This window comes from Crinia signifera, chromosome 1 (genome assembly GCF_055691185.1).
Source record: "Crinia signifera chromosome 1, ASM5569118v1, whole genome shotgun sequence".
Classification (NCBI taxonomy): Eukaryota; Metazoa; Chordata; class Amphibia; order Anura; family Myobatrachidae; genus Crinia; species Crinia signifera.
The window spans coordinates 334,039,364-334,058,699 of NC_139217.1; the positions used below are offsets into that span (position 1 = coordinate 334,039,364).

Below are 19,336 nucleotides of genomic sequence, written 5' to 3' on the forward strand. Positions count from 1 at the left end.
TTCCATAGGAATCAATGTTAAAATGGACTGAGTCCATTTTAACATGGAATTCAATGGGAAAAAGGGGTCCTTTTCATACCCCTACTATCCAAGTGGGCATGGAGTTGGATATAAACCTGTGGCGAGCGTAGCGAGCCCCGCGAGGGGACACAGAATACCGTCCCCTCGCGGGGCACGCTTCGCTCGCCACGCTTCGGGCTCGCCACAGGTTTATATCCAACTCCATGCCCACTTGGATAGTAGGGGTATGAAAAGGACCCCTTTTTCCCATTGAATTCCATGTTAAAATGGACTCAGTCCATTTTAACATTGATTCCTATGGAAAAATCGGGTCATCGCATCCGATGGTCGCATGCGATGCGATGCGATATCACATCGCATCACATCTGATTGTATGCCTTAACTTTAGGCATACAATCAAAAAATCGGCAGCCCAGATACTACATAAGTACCTGTATTTTTTTCACTTACCAGTGGAAACGCTATCAGATCCTCAGCATTCATTGTGCTCAGTTCATTCTTGGATATAGGAAAATTGGGTGGCAAGAAATATCGTAAGCAGTTCCTGAAGCACAGAGAAGAAAGAGCTGGATGAGATACAGTATGGAATATATTACTATATGCAAACTTAATCATCAGCAATTAGGATTACCGGAGGATTTGTGCAAGCTGTTCCACAGGAGCAAGGCTGGTACTGGGTTCTGTTGTATCCGGCTCTATTCGAATGTTATCAGAGGTAGAAGGTTCTGCTTGCTGTGTATCAGGAGTCTGGTGTTCTGGTGATGGTGGCCTCATGAGTCTCACATCATCACTACCTTTCTCTACCCTGCAATCACCCATATAACCAAGGACAATAGTCACTATATGTGGATTTTTTTCTTCAGAGAACAGATTTAGTTATTCTGCTAAATTCATTGATTCTCACAAAGTGGTGAACAGACATTTTAGCCTATAGCTCTAACACATCTATTCCTATTTAGCTGTAAAGCCTCCATTTTGTGCGAATGGAAACAAAGTGCAGCATAGGATATCAAGGAATGGTTTACAACTGTAGAATGGAAAAACAGAAACCAAGCTCTGGGAATTCTTTCACACACTTGAAGTGGTCATTACCATACAAAAATAGTACAAACATGAAAGAATAAAATAAAACATTTCCATTCTATATTAGCCACCTCCCGTCACATTGCTCACCTTACACCTGGGTGGTGTACCCAGAGAAATATTTCAGATCTTTACAAAAGTATAAGGTATATTAAAACCATAAATATTGGAAATGGCAAATCAGTTATCCAAAATGGAGCCCTAAGTGCTCAGAAAACAAACAGTTGCCCCAAAGACCTTACCATCGATCACGCGGAGTTGTGTCTGTAGGCACATAGTCAAACTTCACTTTCCAGCGAACACCCTGTTTTCCGACTTCTACAGTAGTGACACGTCCTGTAAACCACTCCTTGTTTACGCGCACTTCAACATGTAAGCCTTTATCTGCAGAGTAATAAGCTGGTTATAGCGAATGCCTTATAAAGTGGTTTTAAATCATCATTGGGGGAAATTTACTAAGATTGAATGGGCACGAATGGGTAAGCATCTGCTAATTTACTATCAGCCGAATTTGGCTGATTTGTCCTATTTATATATATGGCAAGCTCAGCTGAATTCTGGTGTAGGAATGAATACACCATCGATAGAACTCGGCCGTACAATAGAACATAAGTTCTATGGTGTGCTCATTTACTATCATTCATACTGCTGAAATTTGGCTGATAATTTAGCAGAAAACACAACTGGAAAATACTAATTTTCCAGGCGTATTTGGCTAAGCCTGTGTGGTGAATGCCGGGCAGATGGAGCAAAAATAGTTAAAAAACAATGTGTACGTGTCAACACACTTGCAGCTCCCTCAGTCTGCTGGATAATGGAGTCAGTTTGTTTTTCACACCTGTGGATGCTACTGGAACAAAGAGGACACCATCTACATCAGAGGGATGGTGAGTATAATTTTTATTAGAGTTACCCTATGGTTTATCTAGTGGAGAATAGGACAGGCCTACGGTGGACCCTACAAGTGAGTATGGATGTATGTGATGTGTAATAAAGCTGTACTTTATTCTATGTATGTTCTTCAGGTATGGCCTCTGTAGTAGAACTACAAGTCCCAGCAGGCCCATTAATGCCCGGCATGCTGTGACTTGTGGTTGGACAAGTCCAAGTATGCAGGGGATGCTTTATGGGTCTAGTTCTACTACAGAATCAAATATCTATTTTTTACACATTTTTTTCAACTATTTTTACACCATCAGGCTGGCATCCACTGCCCAGGGACATGTCCCCTGGAGGGTGGGGCAACACTTTATTGGGGACGGGGGTCCCCACTACCCCAGGTACCTGGCCCGAGCTGACCAGCCAGGGTGTCATGTTTTGGCTGGGAAAATTAATATATAGTTTCCCACGCATATGGCATGGCAGCACTGGCTGTTGGACCCCAGTGCTGGCTTCCGAAATATGGGTGATCCCCACTCCTTTTGTCCCCTGTACTTTGGAAACCAGGACCGAGCCAAGAGCTGGTTATAGAAATACAGGGGTCCACATTTGATTTCTCCCGCTATATTTCTGCAACCAGGCTTAGTTAATTTGCCATATTCTCTGGTTGTATTTATAGTCAATCCAAGTTGTATCCGTTCATACAGGGGATCGGCCTTCTTAGTAAATTTCCCCCATTATGTGGACACAGAACAAGTTTTGGTACACCATGTAGACAAAAGTTATAGGACACCCACGCCAAATGCCATACTCCTGCAGCAAACGTCTTAGTGAAGTTATAAAATCTTTTAGATCAGATGGACGAATGAGATTGTCAATTTCCAGGAGAACATAAAACATGTCAATAAAATATATTCACTGGTCAGAATATTAAGTGCAGTTCCTTTCTCCAGTTTCTATTGCTTACTCTGAGCTAGGAGACAGAGAGACAGACAGAGAGAGAGACAGAGAGATAGACAGACAGAGAGATAGACAGACAGAGAGATAGACAGACAGAGAGACAGACAGACAGAGAGACAGACAGAGAGACAGACCGACAGAGAGAGAGACAGACAGAGAGAGAGACTCCTTTATCACTGCTGCTATTCCAGATCCTCTGGTAACACCACCCAAGGGTCACTTTTAAAAGCATTCATGTTAATAAAAATATGACATTTTTACTCATATCCCCAAACATGAAGCTACCACGACAAGGAAAATGTTTATATGACCATGTTTTCTACATGACAAACTTAATTTAAAGATTAGTTAGTGTAACAATCAAATTGTAATGGGAGCATGGCAGTTCTGTTAGAGGCTATATATAACCCCACATCCCCTATGGTGGTAGCACTGCAGTATTCCCTCCAATACCTATTAAGCATACATACTGTATAACAAGGATTAAAGTTCAAAAGGTTTTTCATACGATTTCCTCTAACTCTATAATCACTGGATGAACTAGGTTGTTTTGTTTTATATTTTGCCCTTTCACTAGAAATATATATATTTTTTTTAATTCAGTAATTATTTTCATAAACAAACAACAACAAAAATTAGCAGCTAGGGTTACATAAAATACTGCTTATTATATGACAACATGTACAAGAAGGGCAACAGGTCTATACATTATATTGCTAGTATAAATTATTACTGTAGCACAATTGTATTAGCTCATATTGCCGAAAGCGCCATTTGGGTATTTCACTTAGGAGGTATTACGGAGTGTATACACTAATATAAGAGTCACAGAATTAGCTAAACAGTACCCACACTTGTATTTTGAAACTTATAAATTCCATATTGAGAGGTAGTGCCGCAATGGAGCATATTAAATGTGCTGAGTATGGGCGGCTGTGCCAACTATCTATGAAGGACTGTGCTGATGTTATAGGGGAGCTGTGATTCTATGGGGCTGTCCGAAATACCGCAGTAGAGTTTAGTGGCCCTCGGGCTTCACTGGATTTTTTTAGGTGGCCCACGTTGTCTTAAAGGTTGAAGACCCCTGCACTAAATGAACCCTAATTAGCAGACAGATTTTAAAGAATGACAATGACACAGATCCACTCCAAAAAAATCGCTCAAGCTCTAGAATTCGATGTACTAGAGAAATAGAAGCAGAGGAGGAGATACTGGAAATATGTTCGCTATTGGAGCACTTCAGTTAGTGGACATAAGGCGGGGACACGGGACAAATTTACGGCTATTTTTAAGCGATCTGACTAGACCACTTAGAAATGAAGCACACATGCGGTCATGTGTGTAACTATAGCCTGACTAGATATTGACTACATGCAGTCAAAATCTAGTCATCGCCAGTGTTCTTTCACCAGAGAACACTGGCCCACACAGATCACTCAGCACACATCGCAGATGCATCGCATGTGTGTCCGCAGTGTGTGCTGAGCAATTAACTTAAGGCCAGGAGAAAGGCATTATGCTGCCTTGGAGGTTGGGCCTCCCCACAAAATGGCTACTGGCCTTTTATTGTAAGCTGCTGCAACCCGACCACACTCACAAGAAGCTGGAAGCCTCTGCCCTCTGTGCTGGCCCTGGCCATAAGAGGCTGATCATGAATCGCTATCCCGTTTAACAGTATGCAAACAAGCAGAATCATATGTGACTCACATACTGATCAAAAAAAGAGAAAAAAAAATGACTACCCCACACAGATAATTCTCAATCTGTCCACTGATAGACTGACCTTATAGAAGAGAGAAATAGCTTTACAGTGATTTTACAGTATAATATATGGCTTTTTGTTTTACCTTTTTGTGCAGCTTTAACAGATGCAACATCATCCTCATCTGGACTATCTGTCAACTGAAACGATTACAATGAGGTGAGAGTGAGGAGGGACAGTGTGTTAAGAACAAGCTCAAAATAAGCCAAATGCATAAATTATAAAAAGTAGCTCAGATAGCAAAACATTTGTGTAGCTCAAATACATGGTTCAACACTATTTTACATAGTACTACAAATACAGGGTTTAAGGGCCTTTAAAGACATTAACAACAATATATGCAAAATAAGACGACCCATTACTGGAAACCAGAATCCAAAGCCTAAATTGTACACCAGTGGATTAAAGCAAGAGATTAACTGAAATGATAAAGCCACTATTTTTTACCTTCACCTCCACTTCATTCAAATCTTTCTTCTCCCGTTTTACTTCAACTAGCTTTGAACGTTTTGCTTTTTCTGGTCTCCGAGAGGAGACTGGCTCTTCGTCATCCTCATCATCATCATCTAATATGATCTGTTGAGCTGTTCTCTTCTTCAAACTGCTCACCTAAATTCATACGAACAGAGGAAATGTATTATGTTTATCTCGCTGGGTCAAATGATGTCTTTAAGAAGCACTGAATAGTAACTTTACTGCAGAAACTGTTCCCTTGAGTTTACCATGGGAAACAGCCACCTAGGTCAAACTACCTAAGTTACCTTGGCCAGGATGAGCAATTCATAGAAGTGCAAAATGCAAAGGGAAGAGGAATTGGGAAGAAGGGAGACAGGAGGGATGGTGGAGTAGGGAATCTATTATGTGGCAATATGTAGAGACAAGCAAAACAGTCCGTATATTGCACATAGAAGTAACATGGTAAACAGGACGAATAGATTCAAAATGTGTGAAGAATGCAATGAAAATTATTATGATAATAATACTAATGTAACAGTGGGCCTGATTCAGACCTAACCGCTGATCTGCAATGTTGCAGATAGCCGCTGTCCAGGCGTGTAAAAAATATGAGAGAATTGCGAATAAGCAGATGTAAATAAGTCTAGTCCATCCACCACTGAGTAAGAGAGGCTGATCGAGGCCAGAACTGATGTCACACATACATAGAGCGAAACACAAATCAGCTTGTACAACATGATTATGGTTCCAACTCAATATTTTTCACATAGCACCTGATCCCTTGTGAACTGAAAGGACAATATCGTTCACATGCAATTGGATTACTAATAACCTACATTAATATTTTGCAGTAAATAATAATAATAAAAAAGACAGGCTGGCTATTGATTGGCTGAGAGCACCAATCGAAGGCCGGCTTGTCTGGCAAGACCGGAAAATTATCGGGATTGCCACTGCTTAGAGCCGGGCAGCGCTGCCGAGTTCAATCGCTGAACCCAGGCAGCTTTAGCGCTGCCCGGCTCCCTCCCCTCTGCCACGCCTCCTCCTCCCTCCTCCCCTCCGGCTTTTCTATACAAGTCTCCGGCGCCGGCTTATGACAAGCCGGCAGCCAGGGACATGGAACCGGGGCGCACGGCCTGGCAGCGGCTGATTGACAGTTCAACAGTGCTCCCCGGGGAGAGTGTGGTGTTTTTTTTTTCAAGGGAGCGCTCCCCATTAAAAACTCGGCCAGTGGGGAGCGCTCCCTAAAAAAGTTATAACCATTACATTATGACTACATGGTTAGCTATAAATTACAAGTATTGCAACTGTATTTCTAGTTCCCTCAAAAATTAGGTTGTTTTTATACTATTTAGGGGAGTCATTGTGGCATCATTATAATTTTTTTTATTAATGTAGGTTTTTAAGAATGCGCCCAGTTTAAAAGTAATAAATAACTAGACACAGTCATTCAAATTAGAACAACCAATCTTTATTACTTTATATAAAATGTGCAAAAGTAAGCAGACCATGTCTTACTTCTGTGACATCACGTTGGAGAGAAATTGCCCGGTCTGATGAAAAAGTTGTGTAAAGCACCATTTTAGCTGGATAGTTGAAGGAAAGTTGAAAATGGCCGTCCAAGACCTGAATGCACCTTAGACCTAAAACAGAAGATGGGCCCTAACTCAATGGTTCCCAAGCTTTTTTTAATCACTTCGCCCTAGAGCAGCGGTTCTCAAACTGTGGGTCCTGCTGCTAAATTGGGTCCCGACCTTCTCAGCATGGGGTCGTGACTCCATGTTGCTGACCATAAGGCTGATGACTTCTCTAATCTCAGTCAGTGATTCATGAAGTCTGAAAAATCTGTTGAATTGTCTGTTATTTTGGACTCCTCACATCATTCTCTGCCTCCACAATGCTGCCATGTATGTGTGGTCTTCTGCCTACACATGTGATGACCTTCTGCAGTCCTGTCCTGGGGTCCTGTCGTTATTTTTATTGCCTTATGGGGTCACAAAGCAAAATAGATTGAGGACCCCTAGTCTAGAGTATCAGTAATTCTTTCAAAGCACCGTTCGTCTTAAAATTTTATATTGAAATAAAAATCAGGAAAAACAAAAACTGTGTTGATAGGGTCAAATGCATTATACATCCCAAGCAACCTCCCAACAGTACTTGAAAGGAACAGGAATATCCACCTTTTCTCTGGTCATTTTCATTTGGCAAATATTAGATTGTGGTGTATCAGTTAGGGAAAGCATCCTTATGGAATAGGCTATTTTTTCCTTCATAACAATTGTCAATTGAAGAAGAAAAATGAATTTTAATTTGTGAAATCAATCTAGGAGAACTGTGGTGCTGCACTGAAAAAACCATGAACATTTTTATGGTCTCTGGGCTCCCAATGTGGGCTAAAATGGAATGATATTGTAACTATCAGCTATATAACTATCAGCTGTTCCATGTGACATGGCTAAGGATTTTCCTTTTGCATACAAAAAGATGAAAAACTCTGCCTTGAGGAAAAAATATATATATTTTTTCATCTCTAAACCTTGGATGTTTAGTTTTACAATCTTAGCTTATTTTCGGAGTATGATGTCAATACGCAAAAGAAACCTCTCCACCAACGCTAATGGGAATAAGAACATCTATAAACAGAAGAGGTCTGCAAAAAATATAAAAAAGGTTTTAGAAAAGATAAAAGCCTCATTTCCGAGCAAATTCATGATAGTGACTCACTAGGGTGAAGGGGTTAAAAATGGCATTGTGTCAATTAAATACGTAGTCTAAAAGGTAACTGAAGAGAAATTGTTGCTATGTCCACTTAAATAAATAAAAAAAGCAAATCCCTAAAGTAAAGGCTACCTGTGCTCACACAACATAAATAAAAGAGCAAACAAAAACATTGCATGCAAGTACAAGAAAATAACCTAGCTATTGACAAGCAAAATGTATTTTTCAGAACGCTGTATGGTGTACCTAGGACAAGTGGACAGTGGCAGATCTACCTCTGCCAGGCAATGATCATCCATCCAACTAGGCACATGTTGCACTCACAAGAATTTTTATGCTCCAAAGCAGAGTGGGGGTAGCAGATCGTCCCCTTCCACATTTTGCTATGGGGTTCAGTGATTCAGTGTTATGTATTTGCAAGTTGATATTTATAAGCACCCACAATGTGAGAAGCTATCACCAGCACACGACCAGGCAGAGCACAATTTGTGGGGCATGCATGCCAATGATAGCCTGGGAGTTTTGCCAGGAATCCAAGAACCAAACCATTTCATTTCCAACAAAAACAAAAGGTTCCAGGCTGCAAAAGTGGAACCTAAGGCAGTCACAATCATTCAAAATGTGGACTCATCCCAAAGTCAATGGACATCCATAGTACTGTATATAATCAAATAGTGAAAAAATATTACTACTCATAGTTATACTAAAGGGCTCGATCATCATCCACACAAAGCAGAATGTGCCTCGTCATGGTGAGAAAGACAGACCAACTTGGGTGGCGAGTCCCCCCCCCCCCCCAGGCATAAGCAGAAGAGCTGCTCATCTTTCTTCCACAGTTTATATAAAACTTATTATACTGAAAGATAGAGCTGCTGATGGTGAGAAGCAGACATTGAGAGGAGTATTCAATGTTTTTTGAGAGTCTGGGTCACCGCTCACTGTTCTGTGTCCCTGTGATCTCGCTGAAGTGCTCGGCACTTTTTCTTATCTCCTCATTTCTGACTTCCTCAGTATTCAACGTGTGGCCAGCTCACTGGCCCCTTTTGCGAACTTAGCATAATTATGCGAGTTCAAATGGGAGTGCTGTAACTGGAGAGATCCGTTTTCTCCTGCTCTCCACGTGAGCTGGTCAGACTGGGATATTCCTGAGCAGGGTGTTCATCTCAGCAGCGTGTTCCTCGCATTTGTGGAACAAAGGTTTAGAAAGGTTAATGTTTTGTTCAGTATTTATTTTACAACAAATGGCTGTGTGACTATTTTAATTGGGTTTGTGCAGACGGGTCTATTTTGTTCTGTTTGGCCTTTATCCTTGTGTTGTGCTTTTAGCATTGTTTCTTTGCCCTGTGTTTTTATTTAATTTATTTTATAATTGCTAGCGTGTTTAAAAGCCTGTTTGGGGGTTAGGTGAGGAAGAAGAGAGGAAGCATGGGAAATTACTAGGAGCATTCCAAAATGATTTCTTATTGGTTACCATTAAAATAACTTATTAAATTCCAAATAAATTAATATAGAAGTACAGCATTATGGCACTTGCAATAAATACATTAGAGTACATTTTTTTTAATTTATAAGCCATAAAAAAAACAAAAAAAATAACAACTTTAACAAAGATAACCCTACAGTTCACCTAAAAAAGATGCCGAGGGAAAAATGGAGAACATCTCTAAAAAAAGAAACCAGCAGGACTCGCAATTTGTGCATTGAATACACTTTTTGAGAGAGACACTAAAATCCTCATTGAACAGACATGGGGAGAAGTGCAGGGTGAACTGAGTTAGCTTCGCAAAATATTTTTGGAGAAGCAACAGATTTGAATACAGGGAAGCACAAAATAGGAGAGAAAAGTTCACTACTCTCCAAAAAACATGCACACTCACCGTTATTTACGGCGACATAGGAGCATTGAATACATGCCAAAGAAATGGCAAGAATGCATTGTGAGGGATGAAAAATACAAATTTTGACAGCGTAAAATCAAAAGAAGCTCTCTCACCACAAGGCTCTTGCTTGGAACGGGTTTCTTTGCTGGAAGCGGCTTGGAGTTCTTCACGCTCACTGATACTGGGACAGGTTTGGACGATCGAATAGATTGTATAACAGCTGATTTTGAAATGGGTGGTGAGGATTTAACAATCGGTAATATTTTGCTAAGAGTCTTGGCAGCATGGTTGGGTCTGACAGGCGTAGTGGACTGAGGCACAGCTTTTGATGTACTTGCCCGCTCACTAGTGCTTGACGCACTTCGTAGTGATTCAGTCTTTTTGACTGCACTCCGCGGAGGTGGATGTTTAACAACTTCTTTCAATACTGCAGGCAAAGGTGGCGACCTTGGCCGCAACGGTCGAGTTATGGGTACAGGTACCTGCATAAGAAAATTAGACATGGAGAACTCAGAAGTTGCGGAATGTATGATAAAACAGTCAAAGATTGAGCGAAGCGGTACTAACCTCTACTGGACGCGTGCTAACCTCCAAAGGCAGCGTCTTTATGTCAGCAATGGAACGCACAGGGGTTACTTTCTGGAATACATACATATTTGGAATTACTGTTTTGAAGGCATGAGATCTCCATTGAACAAAACGCTTAACTTCTGACACCACATTTCTCTATAAGAACAAATGCAATTCTACACTGGAATACAGCTACAGAAATCAACCAAGTAGGAAGAAAATGTTACCATGATTATCAGATGTAAAGATAAGAGCTAATGAGTTTCTATATACAATAGAAAATGTGACACCCAATTATAACCTGTGTCACCCTACTAGTTACCTGCAAAGCTTCTAACTTTTCCTGTTGTTGTTGAATCTTATCGGCAAGTTGTTTTTTCTTATCTTCCTGGGATGCAATTTGTTTCCTGAGCACCCCAACAGGAACCTTCTGCTTTTGTTCTGGAGCATCACACCTGGAAGAGGGAAATTAAAAGTATTTATGAAAAACAGATATAAAGCATGCTTCCATAGATTATATATATAGCTTTTGGAAAAATCACGGCACTCCAAGGAATTTTCAAAGAAATATAATTGAAGAAACACACCAACGTTTCGGAGCTGTTATGCTCCTTTGTCAAGGTGAAAACAGTGTAACACCTTGACAAAGGAGCATAACAGCTCCGAAACGTTGGTGTGTTTCTTCAATTATATTTCTTTGAAAATTCCTTGGAGTGCCGTGATTTTTCCAAAAGCTGCGCATCTGTCCTCAAGGGCACCGGGGTTCTGTGACCATCGTTAGGAGAGTGCCAGGCCGCCATCCCTCTATATATATATATATATATATATATATATATATATATATATATATATATATATATATATATATATATATATATATATATATTCATTGAATAACCCATTATAACTGCAATACAGAAATGCACGGGTGCACTGGAAGCCTCTTTCAGTGTAGGTGTCAAACTGCCTTTTCTTGTGATGATTGTAGATCTGTGTATCAAGACAACATTGTATAATAATCCTCTCAGTAAAGGAATCCAAAAATGTGGGTTCTCTTACGTTTCAATCAATTAGGCACATCAGGATCAATATGCAAGATTAAATAAAACTTGTAAAGTGCATTCATTTTTAAATAGATACAGTAGGTGGTTCATTTAAACGATATATACACATTGAATACATTAAATATTAACCTTAAAAATAATAAAAGGGAGGGTGGGAGAACAATCCAAACCCTATCCTGTGTATGTGGATACAGATTAAACTTGAAGCCACCACTCTTCAGCATTATACACCCCTGTGCATATATAAATAAATGGTTACACAAAACATGGCATGTGTAGTACATGTAACTATATTTGTGAAGCACAATCTCAGTGTGAAATAATTCAATTACTGGGGTCACCCTAACCCTTTGTGTGCCTAGTGAATTTGCCAAAATAGGTGTCAAAATTGCCAAGCAGATATTTGTATCCATCATAATGACCTGTAATGTTTACCTTATATAGAGAATATAATCTTTATTTACACAACATTTGTTGATTTAATTTATTTAACAAGTGCGAGCAATGCTGGCATGTTTAGCGGATATTCTGCACATCTCTATTCTAAAACCCCACCCAAATCTAACTGTCTCCGCACATGTTACATCTGCCCACCTGCAGTGCACATGGATTTGTCCATTTGAGAAGTCATTTGCCTTTGCGAGTGAACCAGAATAAGGGCCATTATCCAGTGTCAACTTGATTTTATTAAGATCCTCATGCATCACAAAAAAAAAAAATAAGACTTTCTGTATTTTGACTTTGCCACGAATACCCGAAGAGACATAAATTGTACTTGTCATTTCCATATTTCAGTTGGGAGAAAAAATCTCTGACATTCCAACGTGCCACTCCGTACATTAGTCTTCTGTGATTTTCATCAATACAAACTACTGAAACGCCAAACACAACCGTGCTTCTTTTGAGGTCATAAGTTAGGGTAGGTCTGCATCTGCTTTACTACTATATGGAGAATGTCTTAAAAACAAGTCAGTTTAAAGTTGCAGTTTTAGGTATTTTAAATGACCAGGTTTATAAATATTTTATGCAAAGGATAGTTGCAAACTAAACATGTTCGGTCATGAACATGCCACATATATAGGCAGTATGCCAACATCAGTATACAGTATTACCATTTTAAGAAGTTTTCATTACCCCTTCAGTGTTTTTTTTTAGGGAGTGCTCCCCACAGGGCACGTTTTTTTTTGTTTTTTTTTGGGGGGGGGGGTCTCCCTAAAAAAAAAAACCACTACACTGAGCACTACATCAGCTGCTGTCCGGCCCTGCGCCTGGCTACACGGCTGTGTGCGGCATGACGTTAGCAAGGTCACACCACACACAGCCAGGGAAGGAGGCGGGGCCGGGCAGTGACGGAAGCGGAGCTCATCTTTTAGCTCTTTCAGTGGCAATCCCGGCATTAAGGAGCGCAACCAGTGGCAATCCCAAGAATTTTCCAGGTTCGCCAGTCTGGGCACTGGAGCATAGCCAGGAAAAAAGGAGGCGGGGCCGGGCAGTGACTGAAGCGGAGCTCATCTTTCAGCTCAGCGCAACAGTGGCAATCCCGGCACTAAGGAGTGCAACAGTGGCAATCCCGAGAATTTTCCAGGTTCACCAGGAAAATTACCAATGAAAGGGGTTAACGTTCTAATTAGGATTCTAGGTGAACATTCAAGCAAAAAGTGTGTGTGTCTAATTTTTTTTTTTTTTATGATTTCATCTTGCATAACAAATATACAGAAGAACAATGCTCTAAGTGAGGACTTTGTCATACAGTGACTCACTCCATACATTTCTTTTACATTAAGTAGTGTGTTCTTGGATGCGTTTTAAACATTAAAAAACACTGACTGGGTACAGGTTCATCAAGCCATGTGATCGTCCTAATGCTCTGACTGACATAAAAGGTGATTATAACAACTCACACTCCAATTATTGCATAGGCCAGGGGATGCCACTGAGAACACAAGCAAAGATCAATAGGCATATACACCCTCAAAAACAAAATAAAAACAAACAATGTAACTGTAGGATAGAAGAGAAGTATTGGACTTAAAACTACAGACCTGTCCTGTTCTACATCAGGATTCAGCGAGCAGACCCATGTATCTGGGTACTGTTTCTCAACAGCACTCAACTTGAATGGAAGTGTCCTCCACTTTAAACATACATCTGTAAAGAAAGAAAAAAAAAAAAGGATTGCATTTTGAGGAAATTAAACTCAGAAGTTAAATTGAAGTCTCCACCAAACTCTATATATGTGTTTGCAGGTTCCGAGGTAGGTCTTTGTTTCCAAAATTTGCTCCTCTACTCCAAAGCGCTCCTCAATAGATATGCTTTAGATTGGATCCTAGAACTCAACAATTTCATGCATTAAACTGTGCTCTTTTTCATCCGTATTCCCCAAGTGCTCTTCTCCACACCCCTGGGGCTCCTTTATATCAAAATACATTAAAGGATGTGTAGTACTGCTCTTAATAATACGCATTGCATGGGATGTATATAGGCAAACAGCTTTGATTACAACTCCTTAATGCTTGCTAGGTTGGAAAGGAGGTGAGGGTGACTTGCAGCTTTGAGATGGACTCTTTCAAAATGTGTGCCAACTAGTGAATTCATACACAGGGACAACTGTAGCAGTAGATGATTCTGATATGATCTCTAAGGATTAGGAAACTATTACTATGCACTGAACTGAGTTGACTACGCGTTGACTCAAGGTTGGCTCCTTAGAAGGAGTAAAAATGGGGGCCCTGGTCCCCTGACTAAACATCCATCATCTTAGGTGAAGTTGTTAGGGGGAAGACAGAATGTATATCATATGTGCTCACCACACTGAAACATGAGATAGGAGCAAGCTCTGCAACAGAGTGGGCCAAAATTTAGCACAGGCTGGTTTTGCCCAATGGGGGGTGCCAAGCAATGTTCTCAGCAGTAATGAGTCCCCAGCATCACTCACATAAACCATGACTGATGCTAAACTAAATTTAGCTCTGGAACTACTCTTACATTACAGAAAAAGATGAGGAAGGGGAAAAAGGTGCAAAATAAGAGGGTGATTGCAAAGACAAGACAGAAATAGAGTAACTTTTCACAGAAAGATACAAACTCCCACAGTATAATGTCTATGCAGTGGGTCTTATTGTCTGACTAGGGCAAAGTTAGATTTCTGTCACACAGGGCAAAGGCTCATCACGGCATCCCACTTTGCAGCATCGGGGATCCCTTGAGCACAGGCTGCAAGCTTAAATGATAAAATACATTTATTTGCTAGATACGCATTAAACTATTGTCAGCACCAATAACAAAGTCTCTCTGTAAATGCAACCTGAGCGGTGAGGGAATTTATCCACAATTTGATGGTCTGTTAAAAAAAAACTTAAATCTAAAAAAAAACCTGCCAGGACGTCCTTATTAGAGGATATCTATATAAATCAGTACTTATAGGTACACAATTATTAGCTTAATTATAAAGCTTAAGGTGCCCATACACGCACCGATTTCCTGGTACTTTTTGTGCTAAATCGCATCGCAGTGCATGCGTTGTGCGTGCATGCGATGCGATCAAAAAAAGTACAAAAAGTATGTGCAGAACATACTTTTTGTACTGTACGATGAGATGCCGCGGGAGCGCGCATCTCATCGCATCCGGAAAATCGGTGCGTGTATGGGCACCTTAAAACAGTAAAAGCATTCACATCAGAGGCGTAACTCTGGGAGGCAATGGAGTCATCTGCCGCCGGGCTCCTTCTCCCAAAGGGCCACCTGTCCTCCCCTACAAGTTTGAAAGCCATCTATATCGCTTCTGTGGCTGATTCCCCCTCCTAACAGGACCATAGACGACACACTTTCTTTATTTTAAAGCTAATATACATTACATACATACATACATACATACACACACATGCATAAATATATTTATGTAAGGTGGGGTGTTTGTGTGGAAAGGGGCACCACTATTTATCTTGCCTCCGGGCAACTGGGGCAAACTTACGTCACTGATTCACATGCACTCAAGAGACATAATGCATCTCTGACTTGTATATTGTATCAACTCCTCTGAGGTAGAAAACATTCTTTGTAGCAGAAAATTGAGGTCATTGCCCTTGTGCTTATTATGGTAAAAAGAGCCAAGGAGCTCAGAGCGTTCATGTGAAATATCAAAAAGAAAAAACAGCAAGTGTATAAATATCTCTCTCTGTCATCAGTTAGTGTATCTTCATTTAGGAAGTTCAGTAATATCACAGTACTGTCTAGAGTGCCCCAATACTTAATTCCAAATTGCTAGATATTGATCCTTATTATAGGACCTGCGCAGATTAGGTTTTGGGGTACTTATGTATTATCTGGGCTCCCATGTTAAATGCACCCCATTTTTTCATACCCCTACTATCCAACTACGCATGGAGTTGATTTTATATAGTGTGGCGAGCGCAGCGGGCCCCGCGGTTTCATAAGAAAAACGGGAGCCCAGATATTACATAAGTACCGGTTTTGGCAATTGTAACTTAACCATGCATTGCCAGGATACTTCCGAAAGCGGACACAGAATAGCTGGTAAACTTATATTCCCGGTCATCCGGGGAGGGGGGCTGGTAAATCCAGATGGTCCAAATAAGGTAAGAAGGTTTAGCTGCAGAGTCCAGCATGAAAGGTCTTCAAGTATTGGGGCACACTAGACATGTATAACAATTCTTGAAGAGAAAAGTCCCTTTGAAGGGATTAAAAGGGGACTGATTAACCCCTTCCCGACATTTGACGTACATGTACGTCATGGTCGGGAAGTACTTCCCGACATTTGACGTACATGTACGTCATGGCTTCTAACTGTCACTGCGTCTAGAGACGCAGTGACAGTTAGGTGATGTCTGCTGTCCCTGACAGCAGACATCCCCCCTCGTCGCCCAGGGGGGGCAGGGGTGCCCCCCCCGGTCGGCGATCGCTGTGATTGGCTGTTCAAATGTGAACAGCCAATCACAGCTATTTCTGTGTTACCGGCGGCTATGCCGCTCGGTAACACAGAAATCGGTGGTGATCGGTGCAGCACCGATCACCACCGATCCGCAGACACCCCCTCCCACCCCCCCGGCAGCTCACCGTCCAGGGCAGCAGCACCCGGCAGTCGCAGCCGGAGCGCACGCAGCGTGCGCTCCCCCCGCCCACCCCCGTACCCACAGCAGCAGCAGCATGAGCTGCTAAAAATAAAAATAAATGAAATCAGCTGAATTTTATTATATATATATATATATATATATACACACACATGTGTATATGTGTATACATATATATATATATACACACACACACACATACATATATATATATATATATATATGTGTATACATATATATATATATACACACACACATACATATACATATATATATATATATATATATATATATATATATATATATATATATATATATATATATATATATATATATATATATATATATATATATATATATATATATATATATATATATATATATATATATATATATATATATATATATATATAAATAATGTTCCGTGATCTCCCGGCACTCCTGCTCCCCCGTGGGGCTTGCTTGCTCCGGTGCCCTTCCTAAGGCACTGCACTGTAGCCAATAAATACTCCAATAAATAAGATGGCACTCGGAGGCTTGTAGTCAGGTGTAAAAAAAGAAGGTGCTTTTTAATCCAGCATAAGCGACGTTTCGGGGACTATGTCCCCTTCATCAGGATACATTTAATAGATGGTACAACATTGCCTTAAATACTAACACTTACCAATCGGCGTCTTCCATTCTCCCGCCCGTGGTTCGCGCCGCTCGTCCGCGGTCCCCGCACTTCCGGTTTTTCGGAGCATTCAGCCGGCTGAATGCTCCGAAAAACCGGAAGTGCGGGGACCGCGGACGAGCGGCGCGAACCACGGGCGGGAGAATGGAAGACGCCGATTGGTAAGTGTTAGTATTTAAGGCAATGTTGTACCATCTATTAAATGTATCCTGATGAAGGGGACATAGTCCCCGAAACGTCGCTTATGCTGGATTAAAAAGCACCTTCTTTTTTTACACCTGACTACAAGCCTCCGAGTGCCATCTTATTTATTGGAGTATATATATATATATATATATATATATATATATATATATATATATATATATATATACACATATATATATATATATACACACATATATACACACATATATACACATATATACATATACATACACACACACACATATATATACATAGATATTCCCGACATATGACGTATATATACGTCATGGTCGGGAGGTACTTCCCGACCGAAGACGTATATATACGTCATGGTTTTACTGTCACCGCGTCTATAGACGCGGTGACAGTTTGGAGATGTCTGCTGTCCCTGACAGCAGACATCCCCCCTCGCGGCGATCGCTGCGATTGGCTGTTCAAATGTGAACAGCCAATTGCAGCGTTTTCTGTGTTACCGGCGGCTAAGCCGCTCGGTAACACAGTGATCGGTGCTGTACAGCACCGATCACCACCGATCGCCAGCCCCCCCCCCCTCCCACCCGGCAGCCCCCCTCCCTCCCACCCACCCGGCTGCCGCAGCGCCAGCACCGCTCCCACCCCCCCGCCAGCCGCAGCGCCAGCCCCCATCCCAAAGCTGGTGACCAAAATGGGGTCACTTGTGGGGGGGTTCCACTGTATTGGTGCTTCGGGGGTCTTGCTAATGCGACATAGCACCCACCATTCATTCCACCACCAAAAATCACTCCTTCCCTTCTGAGTCCTGCCATGCACCCAACTGGTATTTTTTGGTCACATGTGAGGCATTGCCGTACTCGGGAGAAATTGGGGCACAGATTTTGGGGTGCTTTGTCTCCTTCATTCCTTGTGAAAATTAAAAATTTTGAGCCAGAACTGCATTTTTCTGTAAAAAATTACATTTTTTTACAGAAAAATGCAGTTCTGGCTCAAAATTTTTAATTTTCACAAGGTATGAAGGAGAAAAAGCACCCCAAAATCTGTGCCCCAATTTCTCCCGAGTACGGCAATGCCTCACATGTGACCAAAAAATACCAGTTGGGTGCATGGCAGGACTCAGAAGGGAAGGAGTGATTTTTGGATTTTGCAGCACAGATTCTGGTTGAATGACCCCCGAAACACCCATACAGTGGAACCCCCCCACAAGTGACCCCATTTTGCAAACTACACCCTTCAGGGAATTCATCAAGGGGTATAGTGTACATTTCAAACCCCCCGGGGTTTCACCAATTTTGATACAACTGAGCTGTGAAAATGAAAAATTTATTTTTTTCATTTTCACTGCCCAGTTGTACCACAATTGGTGAAACCCCTGGGGGTTTGAAATGTACACTATACCCCTTGATGAATTCCCTGAAGGGTGTAGTTTGCAAAATGGGGTCACTTGTGGGGGGGTACCTAACTTTTAGCATTTTATGGTGCCTAGAAACCTACATGGTGCCTAAAAAATAATCTCATAAAAAGGAGGCTCCAAAATCAAGTAGGTGCTCCTTCTATTATGAAGCCTGTGGTTTGGTCACCGTGCATACTAGGGCCACATATAGGATATTTATGAAAACCAAAGAATTGGGGGAATCAATTTTTAGTCACATTTCTCTAGTAAAATCTACTGTGTTCCTTAGAAAAATGTATTAAAATTGAAAATCCGAAAAAAAAATGAAATTTTGAAATTTCACCTACACTTTGTTTTAATTCCTGTGAAACACCTAAAGGGTTAACAAACTTCCAAAATGCTGTTTTGAATACTGTGAGGGGTGCAGTTTTTGAAATGGCATCATTTATGGGGGTGTCTCACATACAAGTCCCTCAAAGTCACATCATAACTGACCTGGTCCCTAAAAAAAATCAGTGTTTGAAATTTTCTTGAAAATTTGAGAATTTGCTATTCATATTTTAAGCCTCCTAGTGTCCAAAAAAATGAAAATGAGGTTGAAATAATGATG

At 41.0% G+C, this 19,336-nt stretch overlaps 1 protein-coding gene across 4 annotated transcripts in view; it reads right to left on the reverse strand.

Annotated features, from left to right (window-relative positions):
- MORC2 (MORC family CW-type zinc finger 2) overlaps positions 1-19,336 on the reverse strand; it is a 68,551-nt gene that overhangs the window by 9,745 nt on the left and 39,470 nt on the right. For all 4 annotated transcript variants that reach the window (XM_083145297.1, XM_083145296.1, XM_083145299.1 and 1 more), the window contains exons 17-25: positions 13,436-13,541; positions 10,652-10,784; positions 10,327-10,398; positions 9,873-10,241; positions 5,153-5,314; positions 4,791-4,845; positions 1,347-1,488; positions 653-826; positions 472-565 (exon numbers count right to left, since the gene is read on the reverse strand). In XM_083145297.1, coding sequence (XP_083001423.1) covers positions 472-565; positions 653-826; positions 1,347-1,488; positions 4,791-4,845; positions 5,153-5,314; positions 9,873-10,241; positions 10,327-10,398; positions 10,652-10,784; positions 13,436-13,541 — 1,307 coding nt within the window. The remainder of the gene's footprint in view (positions 1-471; positions 566-652; positions 827-1,346; positions 1,489-4,790; positions 4,846-5,152; positions 5,315-9,872; positions 10,242-10,326; positions 10,399-10,651; positions 10,785-13,435; positions 13,542-19,336) is intronic.